General features: G+C 35.2%; 1 protein-coding gene across 18 annotated transcripts in view; it reads right to left on the bottom strand.

Moving 5' to 3' along the window:
* Positions 1-27,167, bottom strand: part of dnc (phosphodiesterase dunce) — a 331,146-nt gene that overhangs the window by 140,623 nt on the left and 163,356 nt on the right. For 4 of the 18 annotated variants that reach the window (XM_012378285.2, XM_012378286.2, XM_012378289.2 and 1 more), the window contains exon 1: positions 2,526-3,366. The exons of 11 other annotated variants lie outside the window; for them this stretch is intronic. Coding sequence is in view for 2 of the 7 variants with exons in the window: in XM_012378297.2 (XP_012233720.1) it covers positions 9,637-9,677; positions 9,930-10,004 (116 nt within the window). In the remaining 5 variants the exon portion in view is untranslated. Of the gene's footprint in view, positions 1-2,525; positions 3,368-9,636; positions 9,678-9,929; positions 10,507-13,355; positions 13,651-27,167 lie in introns of those variants that run through there. 3 more of the 18 variants (XM_012378297.2, XM_012378298.2, XM_012378284.2) reach the window with 3 other exon arrangements.

Below are 27,167 nucleotides of genomic sequence, written 5' to 3'. Positions count from 1 at the left end.
TGGCTCGAGAGAAAAATATTTTTATTTCTCTGTGTATCGGCCATAACGCCGTAATACTTCGTCATGTATTTGGGCTATTTTTATTTCATCAAATTTCAATTGTAAGGCCGTGCGCGCCGGTCTGTTTGTAAACGCATGTCGAAACGCCTCGTTGCAGAGGGAATAATTCAATGCAGCAAAGAAATAATATTGATGTTAGCCGTAACGAGAACGAAGTGGCAAAATACTCAACGTTATCGCTGAAGCGCGCTTGAAAAACTGAATTTAATTGGATCTGATTGAAATCAGCTCTGTCGACATATACGGTATTACGCTGTCTAATACGAATTATCGATTTTAAATTCGGAGTTCCGAAGAACGTCGAGACTTTTCTTCACCGAATCCAAGACCCATTCAAGGCTGAGCAAAGAATTGCCTCGACAAAACATATAAAATGTCGACCAGTTCTATAAAGGCGCGACGTAATGAGCATTGATAAAAAAGTCAATTTTCTTTACAGCGACCTGTCAGCGTCTTATTTACACAATTGCTACCTTTTCCCCCTACTTTTCACTCGACCCTGGAATAAGAGATCTTTCGAAAACAAGTATTCTCATTATCGCGCGCGGCTTACTGCCACGGGTGGCGTTATGTTCCCTTTATATCTTCCACGGGACCCCTTTCGCTGTCAATGCTGTAACAAGATAAAGGCAAACAAAAATTCCGACTAAATGTACTGCCTCTATTATTGTCCTACGGCCGCAGGTGGACGACAAGTTGGACAGCCGGGGAAAAAAATCAGTCGCGATATGCCGCGAGCTGCGACGTTTTATCTGCTGAACAAACACTCCTCTTTGAATAATTAAAGATCGCATATCGCGCGCAAGTATCACGCGAAAACAGTAAGTTATATCTTTGTATCTTTTTTCTTTTTTTTTTAGACATTCGCCGCACACGTGAAGAATCGACGGACTCGCGTGGAACAACGTCACGATGGTATCGGCGCATTGCGACCCAAGTCAATTTATACGGAATTTCGTGCGACGGAAAGGGCAGAAATCTAATTTCGCAATTACCATCTTTCAACCCACGTCGCTATTATCGTCGTGCCGCGCGCGAAAGGGTTATCACGCTCGTGTGCATCGTTAATTAATGACGTCGAATTGTCGCGTGCTTTTTCATTACGCTTGAATGTGAATACCTTGCACCTCTGCCGAGAGACGACGTCGCGAGAATAAGACCGATATTCGTCCCGAGATGCAACATATTCGCATTCTAAACTCCTTGAAGAAGGAGAGAAATGAAGATTATTGCAAGTTTCGTGATAATTTAGACGCAATTGCGAACGATAAATTAATTTCTAGGCAAATTTCACTGTGCGAATTTAATTCGCCGAGACTATTTGGCAACTCGCGTCATCGCGTAACATCTGAAACAGTGAATTTAGACGAGGAAACGCATCGCTATCCACTAAAGCGTAACGAGATAAACTGAGAGTCTCGCCGTCTCGAGAAGGATTTAGTTGTTAGGAAAACTTTGTTGTTTTAAAGTTCACGCAATAACTGCTGCACATAAGTTTTCTAATACAGTATTAAACTTATTAATTTAATGACTTGTAGAAATTCTTACGACAAAAAAGAGGAAGGAAAAGTAGCCTTGCAAACTGCATTTCCGCAAACGTGGAAGTTAAGAATATTTCACTCGATGGCTCCAAGTACTCCACAATAGAGAAAGAGAGAAAGAGAGAAAGAGAGAGAGAGAAAGAGATCGTGATAACATTAATATAATCAATATTAGATATCTCTTATCTTATATGTTTTTTAATTTCTTATCTATTTGCTTTCTAAATGCAAATACATAAGTATATTCATCTTTGCATAATTAAAAGTATCGATAAAATTTTAAAAAAGCTCTCGGAATTAATATTAGAAAATGATTTTAATATAAATCTGATAACAGGTAGACAAAATTTATATATTAATTTATGAAATATAAGTGCCTTTACAATGTTTACTCGCATCGTTTGCGAATCACGGCGCAGTTTCATAGCTGAATTGCTTCTATAAATTTATTTCGAATAAATCGTTATCAGCACTTTGAGAACAATTAAAGTGGATTTTGAAGTTTATAATAACGACGAAGTGACAGCAAGGGTCGTCCTCGCTGTGTCTTCTCTTTATAGAAAGCAGCATTATATCCGTATCCCATTTCAGAAATTTCCGCGGAACGGCTTTGATAAAGACCGAAATGTCGACCTCCGGAACTCCGGAGTAAAAAAGGGAAACTTCATTAGATGTCATTACATCTAACGAAGTTTCGCCCCCGCGCACGTTCGCAAATGCATCGCTAATTACAAAAGCTTACAAAGTCGCGAAAGCTCTCACGCCACGGGGCAAAGAGGAGATATTCGCGCGAACTTTAATTAACCGATCTACGATGAATCTGATTGAAAATATCACGGCGTAATTCACTTCATAGAAAATCCACGCAAACGATACGAGTAATCATAATCCGGGATCTCTTCCGTCTTTTAAGTAGACGCTTACCGTGACTGCTCGAGGAGGCTCTCTCTCTGCGATGCCCTTTGCACTTATACCGTATACACGCCGCGCAAACTCACTGAAAACACAGGAGACAGTTGCAGGCCAATTGCAACAAGGCTAATTAATCCTTTATAACCCCAGGATGTAACTGGGTTTCCTTCTCAGTGTACGTCACTGTGGAGAGAATCACAAACTACAGAGAGAATTGCTAATTTCCGAGACTCGATTAACAAACTTGTCGGTGCACGACTGGACAAGGACCCCGTGGGGGCGGGGGACACAAACACCGCCACTTCGAGACGCTAGCCAGTCGTCGGGACGCGGACGCGATCGTCTCTGCGCCGCCTCGGCTTCCGAGATCGGAAGTAATCAGACGCGTTGGGTGGACCGCGGCGGAAAAAACGGGGGAGATAAGATTGCGAGGGTGGCAGGGCGCAGAGACGATGAACACGAGAGCACGGGGTGAGCGTGAACCGCACGAGGTCGCGTGTGCTGTCGGACTGAGAGAGCGTCGACGAGCTGCCCCCTTGCGAACCCGGCTGGCGGAGGAGCGAGGAGTGAGCGTCGTCGTGTTCGCCCCGCTGCCGCGAGCATGCTCTCTGTGAGCGTGTATAAGCCCGTGTCGTCCACGTCTCCGTTTCACCAGCTGTCATTCTCTTGCGATTCTCTCTCTCTCTATCTCTGTCTATCGTGTATTGCATTTTGACCTCGGTGCTTGCTCCCGCGGCTTGCCCATCTCGGTGGCCGCATTTAATGGAGCATCGTCGTCAATCATGCATGACAGAATGAAAGAAAGAAAGTGATGAAAGGTTAACGATATCTCTGCGCGAAATGATCACCGGGAGCCAGAATGCGATAATATCGTGAAGGAAATTGGGAAACGCGCTGAGAAAAAAACCATCAATAATAACATTACAATATTTCGATATGTCAGAGCTTCATTAGTTTGTAATAATGTGATGTAAATAAAATGATGGAATAAACAGAAAACCTTAGGAATTATATTGTTCGAGAGAACGTAACATTTTAAGTCCAGATATCCTTTCAGTAACATACGAAAATATAACTATATAAATATATGTAGAAAACGAAAATTCCATTCTTGAAACACAACAAAAATCCATAGATTATTGTTCAATAAATATCATTCCATTTATACGTCATAAATTAATTAATAAAATTATAATATTTATAAGAATAACGAAAAAGCACCGGAAAACTCCAAATATATATTTTCAATAAAATATTTTTCTGACTTGTGTCGATTTAAAAATTAAATTAAAAAAACAATTTAATAAAAATTTTTATAGCGAAACATTCGGACACTTCTAAAGAAGCAACTTTTTTCGATTAATGGAATTAGCGAAACGTTAAATCGTTAGAATTTCATATTAATACGTGGTATATAATAATATCATATAGAAACTTTGAAAATATCCTGCTGGAGGGAATGCAAAACTGTACGTCTCGGTTGCCGCAGTTAAACGAAATTTAGTGCTACGGTAGAATTGATTTATTCAGTTATTCTCCATATATACGAGCCCTAAAGTGAGACTCAACACAGTGCATTACTGGGTGAGATATAGGAAAAATAGTCCTTCGTCGAGTGTAGAAATGAGTTAGAGCACAAGATGTACTACTCCCGAGGGAGAGAGAAAGAGTGGAGGGTTTTCTCCTACGCGAACGGATTTTAGAGCTTCTTCATCGAGATGGAACGACTCCGACGTTCTCCGTTTATCCGACGTTCTCCGAAGTACACATAAAGCAGTATCTCGTCAAGTCCACTCTAATCTCCACCCGGACCTTGAGGGAGAACGAGTTTTCGTGAAATACGGAGATTCATCATCTCATGATGAAGTCAGGGTAAGAGAGGCAAAAGTACTCAGATTATAGTATATTTTGTGACCGCGGAAATTAAATCTACTTAACCCACGTGACACGACGTTTATGATATCCTTCGCAGCAAGTGTTCGTTTAGCGGGCAAAATTGCTTCGACAGAACTGCTTCGACAGAACTGCTTCGACAGCGTATGCTTCGCAATCCATTCTTTTGTGAGATTTGTTGAGAATAAACAGCTTTCAGCGAAACAATTTCCATTTGAATGTACAATGTACATTGAAAGGCATTAATTAATTAATTTTGTTAACAACGTTCACCGACTCAAAGTGTACAAGCACAATGCATAATTTCAACTTGAAGAGCAAATAGGTTGATTCAAGATTACATTATTAATGCTAATATGTTACAATTGGTAATTAATAATTTGCCAATTGCAGAACGCACGCGGTATTTCTCACATATCAAACTGCGCGCATCAATTCCGTAGCATCGCATTACTCGAATTGATTTCACGAAAGAAAACCCATGCACGCTAATAAATACGAAATTCAATCTCAACTATTTTTGAAGAGCTATGGAAACACTGGCTGAAACGTGAGCTGTGATCGATGTATGAGATTACATTTTATAATATTATTTATTTGTTGATAAATATTCGAAAAGCTCATTAAAAAGCTATTGATACATTCGTTCGACATTGATTGTGATTTTGTATAATTTTGCTGAAGTGAATGTCCGAAAATATTTGCTTTCATGAGATTAGGAAATTTGAGCTGACGTGACGATGAGTCATTGTCTATTTAATCATCTCAATTGGTGGGTAGCAAACTTAAACTTGGCTTCGAATGCAAGCAGAACGTGCCGGCGAGATCTAAAAGACACAATGTGCATCATCACAAAGAATTCCTCTGTTTTACGATTTGACTCAATATACACAAACTAAAATCACTTTATTTTAAGGCTAAGTATTCGAGACGAAGTATTCTAAGCATCTCTTCGATAAACAGCAACAAGATGCAATTCCCATTTCAATCTAACAATATCTACAACTACGAAATTTATTAATTGTAATCTATAATCAGCAATTATAAGTAAACAAATAATGTTCGAATTTTTTTCACAAGAAATTTTTTAACCAGCACAATTGAAGGATTTTATAATTATTTTTCGAAACAATGTTCAAAAATTTTTAAACAAATCTCATACACGTGTACTTTTGTCGATTTCATTTGTCGAACACAAAATTGCAATTTGTACTGATTGGAGATTGCTCAAATTACAAACGAACGGGATATTAATTAAAAAGATTAAATGACGTATGATATCGTGTTCAGTTGGTATGATTCAAAATCAAAGATTATTTCTTCACCAAACTTCTCTTCCGTGAAAACCACACAAAAAAGAGATCAAACCAAATAAAAGCAAACTTCGAAAGTAAATTTAGTGTAATCTTTTCGATCTTTCAGATCAGCACGCGATAATCCTTGAACGAAGATTGGCAAGCGCTAAAAGTTAGTCCAATAGATATTCGTGTAGTACTTGGTCATAAAGTTTGGCAGCTTCCAACTCGCGCCGTAGGTGTGAGATATCTCTCTCTCTCTCTTTCCCTCGGATAAAATAGGATCGATTCTACTGGCATGGCGCTTCGTACGTCAGCACTGGTATGAGAAGATTTCGCAATGACGCCGATTATTAATCACCAATAGTATAATTTTGAACATCACAAATTTATGTGGGTTTCAAGAGATTGCCGATGGAATATTATATAGCGTGCGCATGATATCGCATAATACTGTGTACGGATATTAGTGGTAATACTGATAACGCACAAGAATAGTCCATTGCTGCATTCTAATGCAATATCTCGGGTTATAAACCGACCATTACCGTCACCCAGCTTTGAAGTAAATAAAAAGAGGTGCCATATATAGCTGCGTATATCCATATTCCTTTGAGGCTATAAAAATATTGCCCCGCGCGCAAAGAAATGCAATCTTGATATATGTTCTTCTCTTTCAAAAATATGTTACATAACTCTTAATGCTGTCATTACTCTTGGTAGATAAAATGTTTTTGCAAATGTATTTCAATGGTAATAAATCAATTAAGCCATTACTTTCGCGAGTAATATGCTAATCACTGTATATGCTTGATTAAATATTGAAGTTTCTATAAATTTCTGAATAATGTGTTTTTTGTCTGTTACACTATGTGTGAAGTATCAATCAGATAATCTGTGTTGATATTCTACCTTTAATAAAGAAAATAATAAAATTCCATCGATGAGAAATGTACGGAAAGGAAATAGAATTAGAAATAAAGTTCTTTTTCCTCTCTTTCTTCTTTTTTTTTTGCAATAAATTTGATATGCCAATTCGGAATTACGAAAGGCGGAGCAAATTCACGATTCACAGTTTTTAATTCGCATCATACTTTCCTTTTATATGCATCGTTCGCTCACTGCAGTTGCGTATCGAGCGGAATATTCGCTTTTTACGATGCGTTTCTACGTGTGAAATTTATGCGTGCGCTGTGAACGATAAATTCTCCAAACGAAGCCGCGCTGTAAAATCTGAATGCCGCGCTGGGACAGCAAACCCGACAGTAAACCTCCCAAGTATTACGGCATCTATGCCACGCATAATCATTACATGATCATTATATGATTGCAGTAAAAAATGTCTCTATTTCTATTTTAATTCTTTAAATGAATAATTCGCACAAAAATTAGTACGTAAAATAATCTACGGAATCTGTGTGGATAAATATTATTCTAAAGAGAATATATGTATTAATAAATGTCAAATATGTAATAATGCCACTTTAAATAAGCGTTTTGTCATTTAATTAAAAAAATTGTCATCAAAATAAAAATGTTTCTTTAACAAAAAAATAAATTTTGTAATTTACCAATTAAAAAATAGCCAATCGGTTATGTGATTATTAATAGATCGAGAATGGTTCACTATAAAACTTTACGCATCTTCCTAGCAATAATGTTATAGTAAGTCAGTTTATCCTATACAAATCGCTCTATATTTGGTTCGGGTTACCGAGATTTATTACAGATTGGAGGTATTGCTGATACTCACGTTCGCAACTATCACGCACAAAAGCTTCCTTCAACGAACCGCATTTCAAGAAGCAGAATAAAAAAGTTTTGATCTCTCACGATCTCTTGTAGAGGAAGAGAATTGGAACATGATCATGGTTTATGACACAGTATGAACAGTGATTTACACATGTTGCATGCGCTTAAAATTACATAAACCAGACAAAACAAACATGGAAACCATCAACAAAAACAAAGTTGATGACACATGTCCAAATTTTAGAAGAAAATAATTCGAGATAAATAATTACAGAAAACAATCAAAATAAATATAATTAGACGTACAAAGATCAAAATTTATCTATTATAACAAAAGTATATCGCGTATAAGCGTTAGAAGCAATAGATAAATAAATAAATAAATATCTACGTTGTTATATTCGTGCGTAGCAAAAGATTTTGTTATCAGTCAAGTATGTAAGGATTTATTAAATTGTTTTGTACGACATATTTAAAATAACTGATTCAAAGTACAATTTATTGAGTCGTAATAGAAGTAACGCAGAAAATTCAAATTGCGCAGAATTGTCAACAATCGTCAAAATAATATCACATTACACGTGATTACTATTGCGCATTTATCTGTTCTGCATTATTCCACCATAAATTACTGCGTTCAAATTAATGTGCTGCTGTCGCAATCTCTAAATATTCATGAAAGTTAATATTATGTCATTGTTCAGTGATATCTTGTACCTGGAAATGTGTTACGTAATCTTTCTCTATATAATGTATATTGCACATTATAAATGAAATAATGTAATAAAATTTTAAAATTTTAAAATTCTATCAAAATCGTTAAACTGATGTTCAAGGTACATATATCTATAAATCTTATACATCAATATTCAAAATATTATATTTTAATTGTAGAATACAGAAGTTAGAATTAATGAAATTATAACAAAAGAGAAATACTAAATTTGGAAAAAAAATAATTTTGTTGATAAAGTAATAATATTTCAATATGTTATTTTTCTTAATTTATTTTTTCTTAAATCATAACAACATTAACTTATTTATTTTATTAAATTATTAATGCAAGTAACTACAAATTGTACAATGTAAATATTTACAACATGGAATCTAGTTTATCGACTATCTAAAGCAAAACTGGAAAATGAGACGGTAACCCACAATATCGATTTACTTGTTAAATATAGCATGGTAGAACGAGCTGCATGAAATCCAAGCAGTATTGCGGAAGATGGCAGCAGAGAGAAAGATAAAAGTAACCACACACATCCTAGCGTTTATCGCGAAATTCTTATCGACTTCAGTCTAGTATTATTATTTGTATGTCAGAGTTAAAACCATATAGGTTTTTGTTATTTATTTTCATTCATTTATACTCAACTGCCATTTAGTAAAAACATATCTATACAAACTATGAATCAAGAATATTCACCGCGTGTGGCGATTTAATTGTACAATATGTACAATACAGTTTCAAATTTTCACATAAATTTCAAACAAATTTTCATCAATAAATATAAAAATATGCATAGAGACCAAAAAAAAATAGAATTGGTGCATTGCAAAATAAATATAATTAATAATCATTCATCGTAAACACGCTGTGGATACAATATATAGTGTAAAATATTTCGCTATTTCTTATTTACGTTTTTGAATTACGACATATAAAATATTAAAAAAGTTTCTGCGTATTTCTTTACTACCAGTTTATATAATGTAACGTATGAAAAATTTACCAAATCAAAATTTTAAGCACGTTTGCAAATTTTAGTATCTTAATTTATATTTTATTGTATAATAAGATACTCTCCAATGCAGCAATACATAATATATTGATGTAGAGAGCTTTATCTTATGAATTCTTTATCTGGGTATATGAAATCTGTGTCTGCGAGTTTTCGTATATACAATAAATCAATACTGAACATATTCCAAGATTAAATATTAACATAATCTTATGCCAGCCCATCCATTTTAAGGTAATAGATCTATAGGATGTTATTCATCTATAATACTTTTATGCTTTTAACACATAAATTTTTGAATCTTTTTAAAATTTTAAATAATACTGTTGCGCTTTACATTCAAAAAAGAAATTTTTTTTTAATTTTTAATGTGACATGATTTTTATATATATAGATCCATCACCCCAATGTTTAAAAAAGAAATTATTTATTACTCACCGGCACATGATGCGCAGCGGAGTTGTAGTTTGTAAGTTGATCTGTAAAATACAAAAGTATGTCCAAACTGTAGTAACGCCCGTAACGATTAATATTTTAGAAATAAGTATTACGCGCATTAAATTGTTTACTTATTTCTCAAGCAGATATTTTGCAAAGCTGCAATTTCAAAAAATTATATTCTCATATACGTTTATTAAATAATTAGAAATATTAAACAGTGTGATCAATAAACTGTGATAAGCAAGTAATGTCTCCCGCAGATAACAAATATTGAATAAATAATAAATTACCTTAACGTTGCTCCGCCGATGCCCGATGCCCCCAGGGCCTCCTCCTTCTCTCAGTCCCTCGACTAGTTTCTTCATAACTCTCACTCACAAAAATACGATCGCGCGATATTTTGAACGATACTCCAGAATTGAACCGAATTTTTCGAACGCGTACTTTGTCACATGTCGGCAAAAAAATAACTCCGAAACACACGGATCCGTTTCAACACTCGTAAAACAGACAAGAGAGGCGAAGGAAAATCAATTGCGTAGTATATTTTACGCCTACATGCTATATCTAAACTACTTTCGTTTTCTGTGCTTTTCATACGTGAAAAATACTATACAACGCGCTTTGGAATTTTTAATGCGATTTACCATCTCGTATTGTAATGTATAAAAACGCGAGCAAATGTACAAGTTATAATAAAAAATTTGCGAAATAAAATGTACAAGTCATTAATAGCAAAAGTTAATTAATAATGCAAATTACTGATTAGCAATTACTCGTGAGACGTAATATTATTATTTATCGCGACTACGACTCGAATTTACGAGTTCAATAACGCTAAAATATGGAGTGATCTCTGCCGTGTGCTTACTTCACGAGTGTCGCCGTGCGAATAACTATGCGGTAGTGCGTAACATACACGTACGCCGCGCCGTAGTCACAAAACTATTTCGGCGCTGAGTCACGATGTTTGTTGTTGTTTTTTACGTACAGTGTGCGAGCATTACCCGCGTACTGTTGTTGCGCGCTATCTACATATTATCCGCGTACTAGTTATTATTCGCACGACATTTGAAATCAGACAGCATAGAAATCACTCCGTACAATCACGTTATTAAAATCACAATCTGAATCACTCTATAATCGAGATCGCGATATGTAGCAATGTTATATTCTTCACAAATAACTGCCAATTAAGATTTACACTATTAATCAACTCACGCAATTAACAAGAAATATTTTATTTCGAACATCTTTCAATTTAACTTATATATATTACTTCACGTTTACATAATATAAGATAGTAAAACATTGTAAATGTCCTAAAACGCGAATATACATATAAGTAGTTTTCACGTATAAAAAGCGGAGAAAAAAATAAAAGTAGTTTAGATATAGCACAAGCGCGGCAGGTGGCGCGTAAAATTGACTATGTATTTTTTTATTTTCTTTTGCCTCTGTTACTTGTTCCGCGAGTGTCGAACAGACTCGTGCGTTTCGTATTCGGAGTTATTTCTTTGTCACGATAACAAAGCACGTATTCGAAAAATTCGGTTAAATTCGGGAGTATCGTTCATCGCGCGATCGTATTTTTGTGAGTGAGAGTCATAAAGGAATCAGTCATCGATGAACTGAGAGGAGGAGAAGGCCCTGGGGACATCGGGCATCGGTGGAGCAACGTTACGGTAATTTATTATTATTTATTCAACATTTGTTATTTGCGGAATATATTGCTTGTTTATCCCAGTTTATTAATACATTGTTTAATATTCATAATTATTTACCATATTTATATGAGATACAATTAACATATTTATACAATTTTTTATGTAATTTTACGAAATATCTGCTTGAGAGATAAGTGAACAATTTAATGCGCGTGATATTTATTTTTAAAACATGAATTGTTACGAGCGCTATTATAATTTGAATTCTCTTTTGTATTTTACAGATGAACGTGTAAGCTACAACTCCGCTGTTGCGCATCATCTATCGGTGAGTAATATATCATCTCTTTTTTATACTTTGGAATAATAGATCTGTAAAAATTATATCACATACCAAAATCTTGAAAAGTTTTTTTTCTTTGAATATAAAGAGCCAGAGTATCAGATTTAAAAAAAATTACAAAATTCAAGTTAAGAGCACAACAATATTACAGATAAATATTTTTGATCAATTGTCTTAAAGTAAATAGACTAAAAGACTATCTTGAAGATATAGTTTTTATTTAAATTAAGTTTGTATTTAAATTACATTTTTATTTAAATTTCTTCATATTTTTATTTAAATTACTTCATATTTTTATTTAAATTTCTTCATGTTTATATTCAGCAGATGACAAAGATCATAGTAAGATCTTTTCTAGTCTGTCCATTCATATTTATTATTTATCAACAACAAAGTATGTGCGTTCAGTTTAGAGTTAAAACTACATTATATTATTACATTATAAAATTAAATCTGTGTATTAAATCCATATCTCTGATCTGCAATTTGTGGATGCAGCTTAAATATATCCCAAATAACACTGTTAAAAAATAAATGTGGCTATATAGATCAAACTTTAAATAACTGCAAATAGCAATATGGAATAAGAAACGATAAATGAGCTACAAAAAACGCTGAATTCCAAGATTATTCTCAGGTGATTATAAAATTATAATTTAGTAATCATTTATGAGAATAACTATAGAATAATAATTTTGAAGAAATAAATTATATAATATTACAGCGCTGTGGACATGTCTTCAATTTTTCAAATCTTTGAATAAAAATAAGAATATAAAATTTATCAATTTATTATAAAATTTAGATTACATTATACCTAACCTAACTCTTCTATTTTATATATATTTTTATATTATATAATTAAAACAATATTCTCTCAAATTATCTCTAAGCCCCTCGAAGCCTCTTGAAGCCCCTTTGAAGCTCCACGAAGCCTTTAATAATATTGAAAGTTTATTCAGAACTGTTAGCCTTTAACAATACCTGGTCAATATGCTGGCCATTTTACCAGCAGATGTACACATCACCCACAATTTAAAATATTTCAAATTCTCCTTATTAATTATTTTATAAAAAAACTCGATAAATTTCTTTGATTACAATCATAATAGAAAATTGAATGAAATTATTATATATGGAGTATGTGAAAACACACACGAAATAATTTCTTAAATTTTATTTAATTAAAAAAAAGGTTTGGAACTGTTAATAATTATAAACATACTTGCAACATATAAGAAATAAGTAATAGATACGCTCCGCATATAAAATTTATTTAATTAATTTAGAAATCAATATTAGTTGACAAAAATCTGATTAAATAATATTCTTTTAAACTTCTTGTTAAAAAAAAAATTACGGATTGATAAAAAATCCTAAAATTTAATATAATTAATATTTAATATAATTAGTCAATTAATAAATTGGCACTCTATCCTATAATTTGAATTAAAGTCATAAAAAATCATCAGTGCATTATAGAAAAAGTCTGAGGTTCATTAAATCATCTTGAAACACGAATACGCGATGCAACTTTATTTTTATAGGTCTCTAGAGTGTAATTTGGCTTCGATCAAAAACATTTCCTTTCTACCGCACGTGCGGTTTACCGTAACGATCTCACCTGGCATTTATTTCAGCCTCCGAGAAATATCTTATATTACGATAAAGCAGCCAAAAATTTCCACGTGATTTATCATACTTACCGTAATTCGTGCCCGACCACTGTCCATCCCCTGCGGCGCCTCCTATCTTTCCGGCGCAACATTTCCGCCACGCTAAGCCTCTCCATTGTGCGGCGCGTAATTACACGGATTTTTTGCAACCGCTCTCAAAACGCACGCACTCCGCCGACGGCTGCGTGATCGCCGTTCTGCGACACAACGATACGCGAAGTCACGAAAGCGACACGCGACGCGTCCCACCTCATCTAAAATTGTAGCACAACCATTAAATGCCAGATTCGCTGAAAGTTTCGCAAGCGAAAGAAAAATATAAATTTGTACTTGTATAAATTTATACTTGCATTTATACTTGTATAAATTTATAATAAAATTAATGCGTATTTAATAATCAAATAATAATAATATTATTTAAATAGATATTTACGAAATTGTTACATTAAAAATATTTAAAAAATTTTATCAGTACATTGCACTGTTAATTAAACGCGATTTTGAAGTCGCTTGATTGACATATTTATTTACGCGTTATGCAATTACATTGATACGATCTCGATTGTTATATCGTAATACGATTAATTGGCAAAGATGCCAATTAACGTCTCGTTGCGTACAGATAAATCGTAATCATCAATTACTCGCAATCCACACTATGTCCATCATTCAATGTTTGAAACGTCGCGGTAAAGTATTTTTATATTTGCAAATACGCATTTCTTCAATACACGTCACTTCATTGCATACAATTGCACTGTGCTTAAATGACAAAATTATTCTCACATTTTATTTAACGATCGAATTAAAAAGATATAATTAAAATGTTCTGCGTGACCAAACGTTTTCTCAACTACAAACCACTGATTGATTCAATTAATATAATAGAACCGGTAATTAAATCGATGATTACCGAGCGAATAGAAGTAAGCATCTGGACATCGCGACGCACCGCACACGACTGAATGTCGTATTGTATTTATAGAGCGACTTGGATTATTTTGAACGTCGTCGCTTTTCTCACGTATACGTAGTTTGTTCGATTTTCGAGTCACGACACGCGTGAATACATCGTGATATCACTTTTATGCCCGCCATTATGCCCGTCACGCTAAATGTGGCTTTCCGCATTAATCTAATTTCATCATCGTTCCTTCTTTTCTCGCACATCGTTCGAGATTTCAGTAACAGTTACAGCATTTATCTTCTTTGTTTTCATAATTTTTCTGCGATTAAAAATAAATTATAAATACGTTAATGCGCGTTAATATTATCTTTTACAATTTTTGTTAACCGCAAACACCGGCTTTATTAATGAAGATGTCGGATTTGGCAAAAGTACAAAAGCGTGGTCTAAATCGTAGTAGTAGCTTTAATCGAGCATTAGTGCGGGTCACGAGTGATGATTGATGATTCCCATTTCTAATAAAATGTACGCAAGATAATATGAAAATCATATATAAAAAATAAATTTAATATAAAAAACCTTTCCCAAGAATCGTTGATTTGATGTCGTGAATTACGATTGTACATGCGATATACAAAGAATGTGTCATCTTTTATTTTCAACAACTTCTCATGCATAACGAAAACATATTAATAATTTATGGGTATATAAAATATTCTATTTTCTATATACAAAGAGCTGGCAAGTGGTCATAAATATTGAATCATTCGCACTATGAATTGCGAAATTATAGATATGTTTTAAACAATGCTGTGTGAGGTAAAATTTCATTTTACTACAGCACGTGCCATACGTTGCATGTTGCATCCGGCGTGTTGAGAAAATATCTGCCAAAATTGTGTCAAATGCTGACTGATATAAGTTATTAGTACACGTTAAAGCTCGATTGGAAAATCGTTATGTCTCAAACCCGCGTGGGCTTTCAAAGAAACATAAATAGTTCATCTTTCAATTAAAAGATTTCGCAGCTTGCAGGATGCAAGAAGACCAAGCGCCAAATAATTACGTTTCTTTTTAGACAGCCCTGAAAAAGAAGGGAAAGTCGAACGTGACGCAAGGTCGTTGAATATTTATTATAATCGAGAATTTTCGGCGACGCGCGACTGCTGCCTCCATATAAATCGTGGGTGTTGGCTGGCCAATTATAATACCCGTATTTTGGGAATCCGACTATCGCGGCGCGCGATGGCCGACATTAACGTAGACTCGCGACGCGATACGACGTTGCTGTTACATTTTTCTCGCATGAATAGTAATCGCAAGCGAAAAGTGATACGATAGAATAAGTGAATCACAAAATTGCTATAAATGAAATTACGCGTCTGAGATAATCGCAAAACTTTCCTTACTAATAAAAAATTGCTCTCTAATGAAGATAAAAATGTGCTTATGATATGAACATATTATCATTCCTCAAGCCGCAACTAATCAGAATATATTTGGTTTTAACGTAAATACAGCATCAGGAGAAACAGAAGATTTAACTATAATAATGGGGGTTTATTGAATAATATTGCTACGCAGTGAATAATTAAGTGAATAAAAAAGATAACGTGCAATTACTCTTCATTTAAAACAGATTTGCTGCAAATATGCGTAGGATCTTATAAAACAATATTACATTGTGCTCGCAGCTCTTATCACATGCCGCAATCATACGCGAATATACTCGTCTTCATTGGCATAAATATGATTTTATCATACGAATATTGAAACGGTTTGCCAGAAAAATATTCTTTATTAATATCGAATGCGTTCTTTGCATAACTTTTGCGAGAAAAACCATGAAAATACATTGAGTTAATTGCTTTCTAAAATTAACATTTCATTTTAGAAAGCAATTATTTTACAGTTTTATGTTTTTCGTTTAAATTTAATCAATGACGTTTCACGATGAAGTTTCAATTAATATAGCGTCCTGCATATATTTAATAACGAATAAGTTGTTAACAAATTTTGTTGTTAACAATTAACAAATTTTGTTGTTAATAGTTAACAAATTAAGCTGTTAACAAATTTTATGAACAACTAGACTCTGATAGCTAAAACCCGAACTTGCCAAATCAACTTTGATAATACTTAAACACAATTTCGCTGTGGAAAAAATATCGCTATTTTGTAATAAATTGTTGTTTTTCATGCGAGATAGTCAATAATGGCTCCATTCTAAATTGATATATTCGCAAAACATTGCCCTGATTTCGAAATAATAATAATAAAATTCAATGAATAATCATAATTTGTAAAAAAATACAGATATATTGATTTTCTATAATTTTTCATAATTTCTTTGTCCTAGAATTTTCAGTGAGTACAGCACGTCTTTTGCACTATTTATAAAAACTGTACTTCATTGTTCAAAAACATGTTATGCAGAGACTACATATAACGCGTGGACACCAAAGGCGATGAGGTTTATAAAAATAAAAACAAAAATAATTAATCAATATATTAACCCTTTATCGCGACATCTTACCACGACACGCTCGTGCAAAGGGAAGCAACCGCGGTGGAAGCAACTGTGTAAAAAGAATAACAGGGTAAGTCAATTTTGCTTCGCTTCATTAAATAACAACCGAGATAATTTCTGCTTTTTAAATTAATTTACAATAACAAGAGCAAACGGAGCGATAAATTTATTTTCAAAGAAAAAACAAAACAAATCAAGAACATAACGTCAATATAATTAAAAATATTAATTTATCTTTAATTAAGTAGATGCATGTACTTCATCAATATTCAATATCGGATATGTAAAACTATGTGTCGTTAATTAAAAACAATTGTATATGCATCGGTTCTGAACTACTACATCAGCTACCGGTAAAAACGCAGCAAAGCGGCGCAGCGCTTCTACCATCCGTGAATGTTCGACGAATTTGCAGAAGCAGCTGATGTTATCGTTTGTAGTAAAACTTTGCAGTTTCCAAATTCTGTTCAATATTTATGTTCATTCGCTGGAACCATTTTTTTTTAAATATGTTACACACGCAATTTATAATTATACACTTTTATAAACTATATTACAAAAAAAGCTTGTAAAACTGTTAAATATTCACTTTGCAATGAATTTGATGATAACCAGCACTTTTGACTGAAAAGTTTGTTGTTGAATATATGCAAAACACTATTTTTGCGCAATAATATTTTTTCCGTGCTACATTGTAGAAATAGACAGCTACGACAAGACGTAGAAGTGCAGATTTAATAGCGATGTAAACAGCTCGCGTGAAAAAGAAAAGACGTCGGTCATAACGGCGGCGATAACGCGTGAGCATTAAAATGCAAATGTAAATGAAGAGACAAGGATAGGTCGGTCGGCCGCTATTTGCGATATAGAGTTTCTCCGTTTTGCGCGACCATTTTGCTTCGTCGCCGGTAAGAGACAGATAAATATAACGGATATTCAGCTCGGATCGCTCGTCTTTTATTTTTCATTGAATGACAACCACAGCAAACTGTACTTCAGCAAACACGATACTTCGATTGTTCCCGGGAAGAAACTCAAATACCGCCCTATATGATGCGTTCGATCACAATGTAATACATAAGCAAATATGTTTTATCAGCAATTGAAATGCTGCATATACGATTCCTCAAACATTGGTTATTTGATTATAAGATATCAAACCTGTTTCTTTATGACTTCCGCTTCTAAGGAAAATTTCTACAATGCGAAATTGTACATATTTTCATTTATTAAACACAAATCTGCATTAAATAGGAAATCCGCGGTGATGTGAATTAAAGAAAATTTAATTAACTTCAAAGTAAAGAAAGAATTTACTAATGAGACAAATAACTGTGTGCTCTTGGGCGAGCTTATATGAAACTCTCTTATTAGCGAAAAAATTCGCGTTTAATTTAATCACACACATTGCAGTCGTTCGCGAGGAAAAGGATTTCTCGTCGTGGATAATTCCGAAAAGAGCCGACGAGATGCATTTCACGATGACGGACGCGTTAAAGCATCAGACGCGCGTTTTTACTAAAGATCTCCTTTTACGCGATAATGTCGAAGCGTTCTATTTTCCCCTGCCCGCCCTCGCGTAATAAATGAGCGAAAATATTTCCGGAGACTCTATTGGCACGCGCACCACGTCTACGCGGATAAACCCTACGTGTTACACGAAAAGTCACTTCGCGACGCGACCCATTATGCAAATTATGTCTATCGACAGCGAAACGTGTTCATTTGTACGTATATTTTGAGGTCGCGGAATGGCGTTGCAGCCAAGACAGCGTAACACACTGCGCAAATATAAGCTCGTTGCGCTTGAGAACGCGAATAATGCGATAACGGAAAGCTCCAATGGTGACCGATGGTGGAATCGAGGTGACATTAGTTTACGCAAATCCGTGATTATCGTCGTCGGTATCTGCGTTTCGCAAGCGGCGCGCCTTGTGTGATAGCAAGTTTGTAGTCTGAGCGCAGGAAACTTAATCGTCGCGAAATCGACTCCCGGCGCGAACAGAACAAAGGAATGCATGACGCAAGTGCGCGGAACGTGCCGTCGCAAACTATTTCGAAAATTATAATTTTCTTCATGTTAAGCCTATTTAGATACGACTTCATTCGCAAATTATTGCTGCAGCGTGCAGTTCGTCAAAGAGAATGGTTGTAGAATATTGCGAAGCTATTTCTGATCCCTCTCGAATCGATAGAAAATTCGTATGAATACTTAAATGCGTTGATACAATACATTTATTAGTAATTTGCATGACCTTCCGAACGGAATAAGCTTCATGGAGCTTAATCGCTGCATTTGAATATGAAATACAAAATGAAACGATGCGAATATAAGCTGCAAAGAGTAAATTTTAATGCGCAAAATGAAAATTTAAAGAAACATAAAATAATGTATTTATGCATAAGAAACAAACAGAGCAATCGAAATTAAATTAGCGTATATTATATTCTTATCTTAAATTCGTATTAATTATATTCTTTACACTTTTGCTTAATAAAGCGAATAATATGTTAAAGCTGACGTATCTGCGAACACCTGGTAATCGCGAGCGCGTGTATCCGATTCCCATTTTTTGAAGAAAGGATGTTGCCAATCGAAATCTGGATAATTGCTTAATATCCGCCGGAATCCTGCGATAACTTGATCAAATACTCGTGTGCCCGAGGCGAGCAGTCCAGCAAGGCGTTTTCGCAAGTTTGCTTGCACTCTACTACGTAATTCACTTTACCTCGCTCTTTACTTCGTGCGATGACGCGCAAAGTTGTGTCTGCCTTTCTTAAAAGTTTAACGCGATCCAAATGAACCATTTTTCGCGAAGATTGAATGAAGGCTGATAGCGTATCAGGCTTGCCCTAAATTGAATTAACGACCCTCTTTCGTTGCTAAACACGAAACCGATAATGGGACAAAATAGACACAGAGATTACAGTGAAGATAAAACACATTAAGCTTTGTCCCTCTATTGAGAAAATTAGTAGTGCGAGAAATGTTATCTCAACAGAAAGTTGAATCTAGATGTCTCTACAATTAATAAATAAAGAGAACAAAGGGAACAAACGTGTGCACACGTGCAACGTAGAATAAATATAAAACTTTATCGTTAAATATTAAATAATAATATGGATCGAACCGTACAGTAAAAGTTAAAAATTCTCTCCTATTGAGGATATTAATATTACGAAACATATCATCACAAAGATAAAAAACCAGTACTTTCCTAGTTTTCACGTGACTCACACCAATTTGTTGGATGAGATATTCCTCGCAATAGTTGGTATATTATTAAAGATAAATGTCAATTTTCAATTGTAGAGGACACATCGATAAATTGATTTCCTCGAGATTTCCTCTATGTGTTCCGGCTGAAAAGTGACATTTATCTTCACATACTATATACCAGGTATTGCAAGAAATATCTGCGAAGCCTTGATGGCTAAATTAGTAAAATGTTCGTATGGAGATCAAGGAAATGGAGGTTCTTTGGTAAAGTGACATTTTTGTAATATATCAATTTTTTTATAATTGAAAAATATTTCATGTACGTCATAAAGTAAATACGAACGAAGTGGATAAGCGGACGAAACATTTATATATTTATATAATATATGTAATTTATTCAAATATAAGATAAATCGGGTTGATTTTTAAACATTATAAAATAAACTGCTTTACTCATCGATTCATTCGTATTTGTTAAACGCAATATTATTATCCTAATAAATATTTAACAGTAATATCATTTATTATTACATATTGCTTTGCCGACTATTTGCTTTATTAAGTCTTATTTACTGTTTACTGCTATTGTTCTATACATGCATTCAGTTTTGTTTCTTTCCTTGTAAATGCAAATAATTATGCAAAATATAAAATAATTTTGCACGCTATTAAAATCGTAAAAATGTATGACTTGATTAACCTAATTAGACATCGTTATCTCTGGTATTCGTGTAAATAAACCCAATAACAAATAATTATTGCTCTAACAAGTAATTAAATCCTGCTACCTAAAATTAAGTGACACCGCATTGTTAACGTATCGTCAAAGGCTTTTATGCTACTACTCGCGAGCCAATCTGTTCCACAAATACCGTTAATATTATAATAGGCGCACGCGTTAATTGTGCACCCCCCATACGCAACCATCAAAGGTAGGCTTGTATCGACATGTAGCTGCGACGTAAACCTTTCAATACTCTCCTCTGTTGTCGAATGGCGTCAAAGGAGCGAATATAACGCGATGTTACGCGTATCGTATGCTTTTGCGTTACCGTTTCCTAATTCGGTCGTAGTCAAAATCGTGGTTTTGAATTACGACGAATATTGATGACCGCGCGAAACGGATCCTGCCGAACGAGAAGAAGAAAAAAAACGACAAAAAATAGATAAAATGTAAATTGAGAAGATCTCGCGCAACAAACTGCCAAGAAAATAACCGTCCAGCATCAGAAGCCGTTAGGCACGTCGCCAATCTGCGTCATGCCTCTTTCCAAGGACGCAACGTTTGGACTTCGGAGAGAAGCAGGCGAGCACAGCAGGCAGAGGGATGCAACGGTGTCGGTATCGCGGATAGTCAGCGCGGCGGGGTAGGGCTAGTTATGCCGATGGGGTTCGGCGGAGAGGTGGGGCCAAGGTACATTTCGGGGTCGGTCGATACCAACCACTGTCCGTCGAAGCGCCATCGCCACGTGCTTCGCACCATGCTCTTTGTGTTTCCGCAATCGATCTTGCGGAAACGCATTCGACTTGAAAATTGCTTTCTCCCGCACTCGAACGCATTCAAATTAGTTTGTTCGCATAATTGAACATTGCGACTATTATAACTTTCTTAAGTCCGGGGAAATTAAGTTGCAGTATCAACTTTGCAGAAATTGTTAATGCAACTTCGGAGGAAGAGTCGGCCTCGAGGATGAACAAAGAAATAAACAATAAAAAAAATGTTTTTTTGAATTATTTATAATTTAAAGATAACGGTTGGAAATTTTTAGATTGCGTTGTAAAAAGACGTTTTCTTGGAACGCGCTGTAAGCTCGCTATCAGTCAGTCCTCCTCACGAAAGCCCGTCATTAAACAGAAGTAAAAGGAATTGCACGGAAAAAATATCGAATGGTCGATATCGCCCTTGAAAGCAAATGCAAGTCTCGCGGATTATTGCCTCAGAATGCAACGACGTGCCATTCGCGAAAGCGACCAATATCGGCGGATATGGGCGTGACGTGGCGTATCCTTCGATCCTTGACATTTCAGAGTTCTTTGATACGATAAATAGGCACGAGAATACATCGGATCTCGCATTAAACTTTGCGTGAATTTACATTCTCCTGCGCATGCTGCGGAACATTATTTATGCGCACAGAACACATTCCTGAATGGATTCAACGAGATACGAAATAATTTGCATGTAATTGCAGAGCGGAAGCTTATAACGCCATTTTTCAAATGTAACAGCTGGGATATTTTTGTGAACTCATTATCACTTTAATGAGTTCTCTTAATGCAACATTTTTAAATTTTCTCATTTATAATATGTGTCTCGTTGAAATCAATACAATTTTCATTATTACTTGAGACATTAATTTTCAGAAGTAATTGCAATCTTTCATGCCGCAACTCACAGTTTCTTCACGCGGACCGCTTTCGATGACAAAATTTAACGACGCAATTAATTTCCAGAATCTCGGTGTTTGCCAAAATTATTATTAAATTCTGTCAGCGGTAAAGACGCAGTATTTCTGACCACGAACGCGTGACCGTAAATCTTATTTTAGATAAGACTATGCGTCCGCGAAGTTTAGCATTCGACTTGTGCAAACAACTTACTGCGAATTACCCGATGCGCAGGAATCTTCTTTTAAGAAGATTGGTATCGTCGACGCGGACGGACCGGCGGAGCTTTCATAGAGTGAAGGGAACTACCTGTTATCGATAAGGCAACATGAGTTCGAGGCATTAGCCTTGATTAATTTACATCCCTTCCTTCAACACGGTCCCTCGTATTTATAGCATGGGAACGATTTTCGCGCCGGATAGTTTCGTAGGTATACGCGGCCTCGTTCCGAAGCGCGGGATCGCGTGCGAGCGGTACATTACTACCGCCGCGAAAGCTCAATCGCGAGCTTTTATAGGTCAAGTTCTCGTTTCGAGGAAGTATATGCCTGCCGTACGTGTGATCTCTGCCCTAGGCCTAGACCTAACTCGAACTTGGATGTTTCGTGATAACGTTTACAGTCCATCACTCTCTGCCTGATGCATCGTTCCTCATCGTCACGTCTTAATTACTACAACGAATGATGAATTGACCGACACAGCGTAAACACAGAGAGAGAGAGAGAGAGAGAGAGAGAGAGAGAGAGAGAGAGAGAGGGCGGAGAGGAAAGTGCAAGAACAAAAATCGTCCTACATTCGCGAGACTCAAAGTTTCTCGTTGCAGAATGCTTTGCAAGAAATAAAAGAGGGGTTAAATTTCTCTCCAGAAAAGTTGGTGAAGAAATAAAATTCTGGTCCATCTCCAAAAACCGAGATGGATAAAACGGGATTTGACGAAAGCAAAAAGCTCGAGGAGTTACTATCTCTAGCCGCGGATTCGGATGTATTCGGATGGTGGGCGGGCTTGTATCAGTATGTCCGCAGAATTCCCCGAACAAACCTCCAGGGCCATCCCGTTTTTAGTGCGCAGCTTCTTCCGCCACTTCAACGAGACAGGCGAGAGTTTACAGATAAATTCCTTTACGTATAGCTTTTCTTCGTTCGCGGGTTGAAATCGAACGTGTGCAACGTCGTTACTGCTAAAAGGAACTATTGCACACCTGACTTGTCTGGTTCGCATTTCGAATATAGAGCGCTCCGAAATATTCGACTTTAAAAAGAAAATTTATCATTAAAATCAAAATGGAAATATCTCTGACACGTTCTCGTATGCGATACGTTATTGTTTCACGAGTGTGACGTATAACATCACCTTCACATGTGAGTTAGTTATACCGAAAATTGCGGACCGTAAAATGAAAAAAAATTCACGATTATATATCATGTTGCACGTAATAGACGACATTAATTACGCGCGACGTTAATTATTGGGTTGTACAAACAAGCGTTTCACCGCAAATCATTGTGCACTGCAGGTAATGCGAGATCGCAAAATTTACGATAATCGGTGTTGCGTAAATGTAAGGGCCATGTTGACAACTAAAATTTCGATGTATGAACCGTAATGTATATCGCGTTATGTATATCGACATTATCAGGTCGCCGATATAGCATACGCATATTACAAAATATATTTTAATAACTACATGTTAGGAGTTAATTGTAAGTAGCATAAAAGCTGAAATGCAAATAATAACAGCAATTTACGCTGTGAAATAAAGGAGGAATTTATAGACTGAATTTACTTAATAGGATCAAATATAGTGGAAATTATTTAACGAGTCCACATGGTATTAAATATGAGGTACGAGCAAAATGTGAAAGAGGAAAGAAATAATTTACATTCTCTCAGGACCGATTCGAGGGTGTTAAATCGTGAAAGCGATTTTTACCAATGTGGCAGAAGGTTTTATTTCGCCAAATTGAATCCCAAGTGCACTATTCTTACATCTAGCCGAATTCTGTCAGATCTAAGGATTTTTACTATCTCTACCTCCCTGCAATTTCTATCGAAGAATTTTCTCACATGTTAATGTAACCGACTCATCCGTGAATTAATATGTTATTTTACGACATAAAATATTAATGTATATTAACTTTTTGGAAAAAGAGAAAAAGGATTAACATAATAACGTACATGCCAATAGCAGAGATCTTTTGCCATGATAAAGAATTACTTTTGTTTAATCGCGCGACGGGGATTCTATTTAATTAATTGATTTAATCACTCAAACCCACTCTCTATTAATACGTTCAATAAAACCGCGACCGAAAGAGGGGAGTGAGCCGCGATTACTGTCGAGTGAATTGAAAAGCGGTATTTTGTTAAAAAATCTGATTGCATGCATGCGGAAAACCACAAACTCAAAACCGCTGTGCATGCTCGCCCAGTGAACGGTGTAACAGAGAAAAAAATTCCATCGTTATTATACATATATTTTAAATTAATCGTATAAAGATTACTCAACGTTTAATTCAAAACTGAGCAGTATAATCCACGCAATTAATTTTTACATATAAAAATAATTTAGCATTTAATTACGTTCTGATAATAAAGTATGAATTTTGGAATATTTTTTTCCATGCATTTATTGGCAAGCATTGGGAAAAATAATAAATAATAAATAAATTTTCTCTCGCTCTGATATTAGACGAACACTTATGTATAGTCTATTAATAATATGCGTCGTGAATTTTTTATATCACCTTCCTTACAACGAAATTCAATCCATTTGAGTTAATTGGCTGTACGGACAGAAATAATGGAAAAGGCTCTTATACTCCGTCTCTCCATTAAAACAACGATATTACGCAGTAACCTTATCAGAGCAAGAGAAATGCGAATGCAAAAAGCATAGGAGGTAAGAGCACCGGACAGATGTCTTAACTCTCGCGGCGAACTGCGCTGCTGCAATAATTACGGGAAAATCGTAAAAGGACAAATAGAGGACGCATGTTAGCGAGAAAGGGCAAAGGTAATATGCGCTTTGAACTGCATGTGGCTTTAGCGGCGTATGCAGAGACTTTTAGTCCTGCTGAAAATCACCCGAGGGTAGCTTGGGACCGCCTGCGCTACCCGTTACGAGCCTCTTCGAGATATCACGCCACGAAGTAAATGAAGTTAAAAACCACGCGCCACACAATGGCTCGTAAACCTAACTACATTTCGCATATATGTTCGTGGCATGTGAATCGAGTATACATATTGTATTAAGTACTACAATATGTACTACGAACATAATATCTGCAGGTGCAAGCAAAGTTTTAATGGACACTATGATAAATCGAATTTCGCGAACGAATATATTGTGAGCAAGACTTCCGCCGACGTTCTTTCGATTTTTTTTATCTCGAAATACGTGGATAAACAACAGTATAAATATTGCAAAATTTTTGTAATTATGAATATAATAATGGACATAATGTCGTTCGTAAAATAAAAATAAATGTATATAAATTCGAAAGTAATGTAAAATTATTTGATGTTTGCATCAATTTGGAAATCATCACTCGAATTAAAATCAGATAGCACTGTTATATGCATTATCGAATATGATAATTCGGTTTCGATAATACAAACGCGCGATGAAATTGCGTTCGAACTCAGCGCTCTTCGTGCTCTGCATGTATTCTATATCGTTTTAAAGTTAAAGCGTCTTCTTTAAACATTCACGTAATACATGAAGCAGAAACGTTACAGATTTCTCTAAGGAAATTAAAATAGTCGAGAAGACACCGCATTTTGTGAGATATTTAAATTGATGAGATTACGGTAAAAGTAAAAGAGTAAGAAAATTGTAAAAATTATTCTAAATTGTAAAATCAGTATTCTGCATAATAAATCTATAATGATAAACATCTTATAGATTTATTACAGAATACAGTCACTTCAATTTTATCTCAAAGAAACTTTAATTACTAACTTCGCAACTTTAGTTTCAGTCAATAAAAAAAAAAATACATCCAGTTTGTGGCGTTCAAATAAAATAAGTTCTGTGAAACGTATTTCATTACAACTGTTTTTTACTGCATGAGATATGATTCCGATTAAAGGGGGAAAAAAACTGATTTGTTAACACATGAATGTAATCGGAAAGATGACAAGAAAATTCGTCCTGTCAATCCGCCTCGCTGCTCGCAGTGCACTTTTTCTCCGCCCAGCATAATTAGACTCAACGAGTAAGCAAATGGTAATTCAATTCCGCAAACATTACACCTGCCAGCGTCAGCGTAGCTGTGTCATGTATACGGTATTATAGTATAATTCACAGAATGTGCGCGCACGGGTATGTACGTATGTACGGGTTACACTTGAAAATATACTGTAAACGAGGAAAATTCGCAATGAGAGCTTTCTCCAAGATAAAATTTTCATGAAACTCTTTGCCCACAATAGCTTTTTAGCTGGAAATATATCTGCTAGTTTTTCATACGAAAATGCACTTGGCAGACAATACACGCGCATCGATTGTAAATGTGCAAAGTATGATAAATCGGAGATGATCACATATGATTAAATGTTTTTTTGTAAACGTTTCATGTGTTCTACTTTTTCGAAAATAGAGAAAATTGCAACTCAAGACGCAATGCAATTTGTAATATATGAAAATTGCATTTTCAACTCAGTTCATTACTCATTTGAGTTATGTTTTGTGGTGAAGCCACAAAACAATTATTGGCGTACGCGAAGAGTATATTTTCTTGTCTAACAAATGGTTTATTATTTTCGATGTTGCGCAAAATCACCGATATCACAAT

This window comes from Linepithema humile, chromosome 6, assembly GCF_040581485.1.
Source record: "Linepithema humile isolate Giens D197 chromosome 6, Lhum_UNIL_v1.0, whole genome shotgun sequence".
Taxonomy (NCBI): domain Eukaryota; kingdom Metazoa; phylum Arthropoda; class Insecta; order Hymenoptera; family Formicidae; genus Linepithema; species Linepithema humile.
Note: the sequence above shows the minus strand (reverse complement) of the source record. Positions and strands in the feature narration are given on the sequence as shown.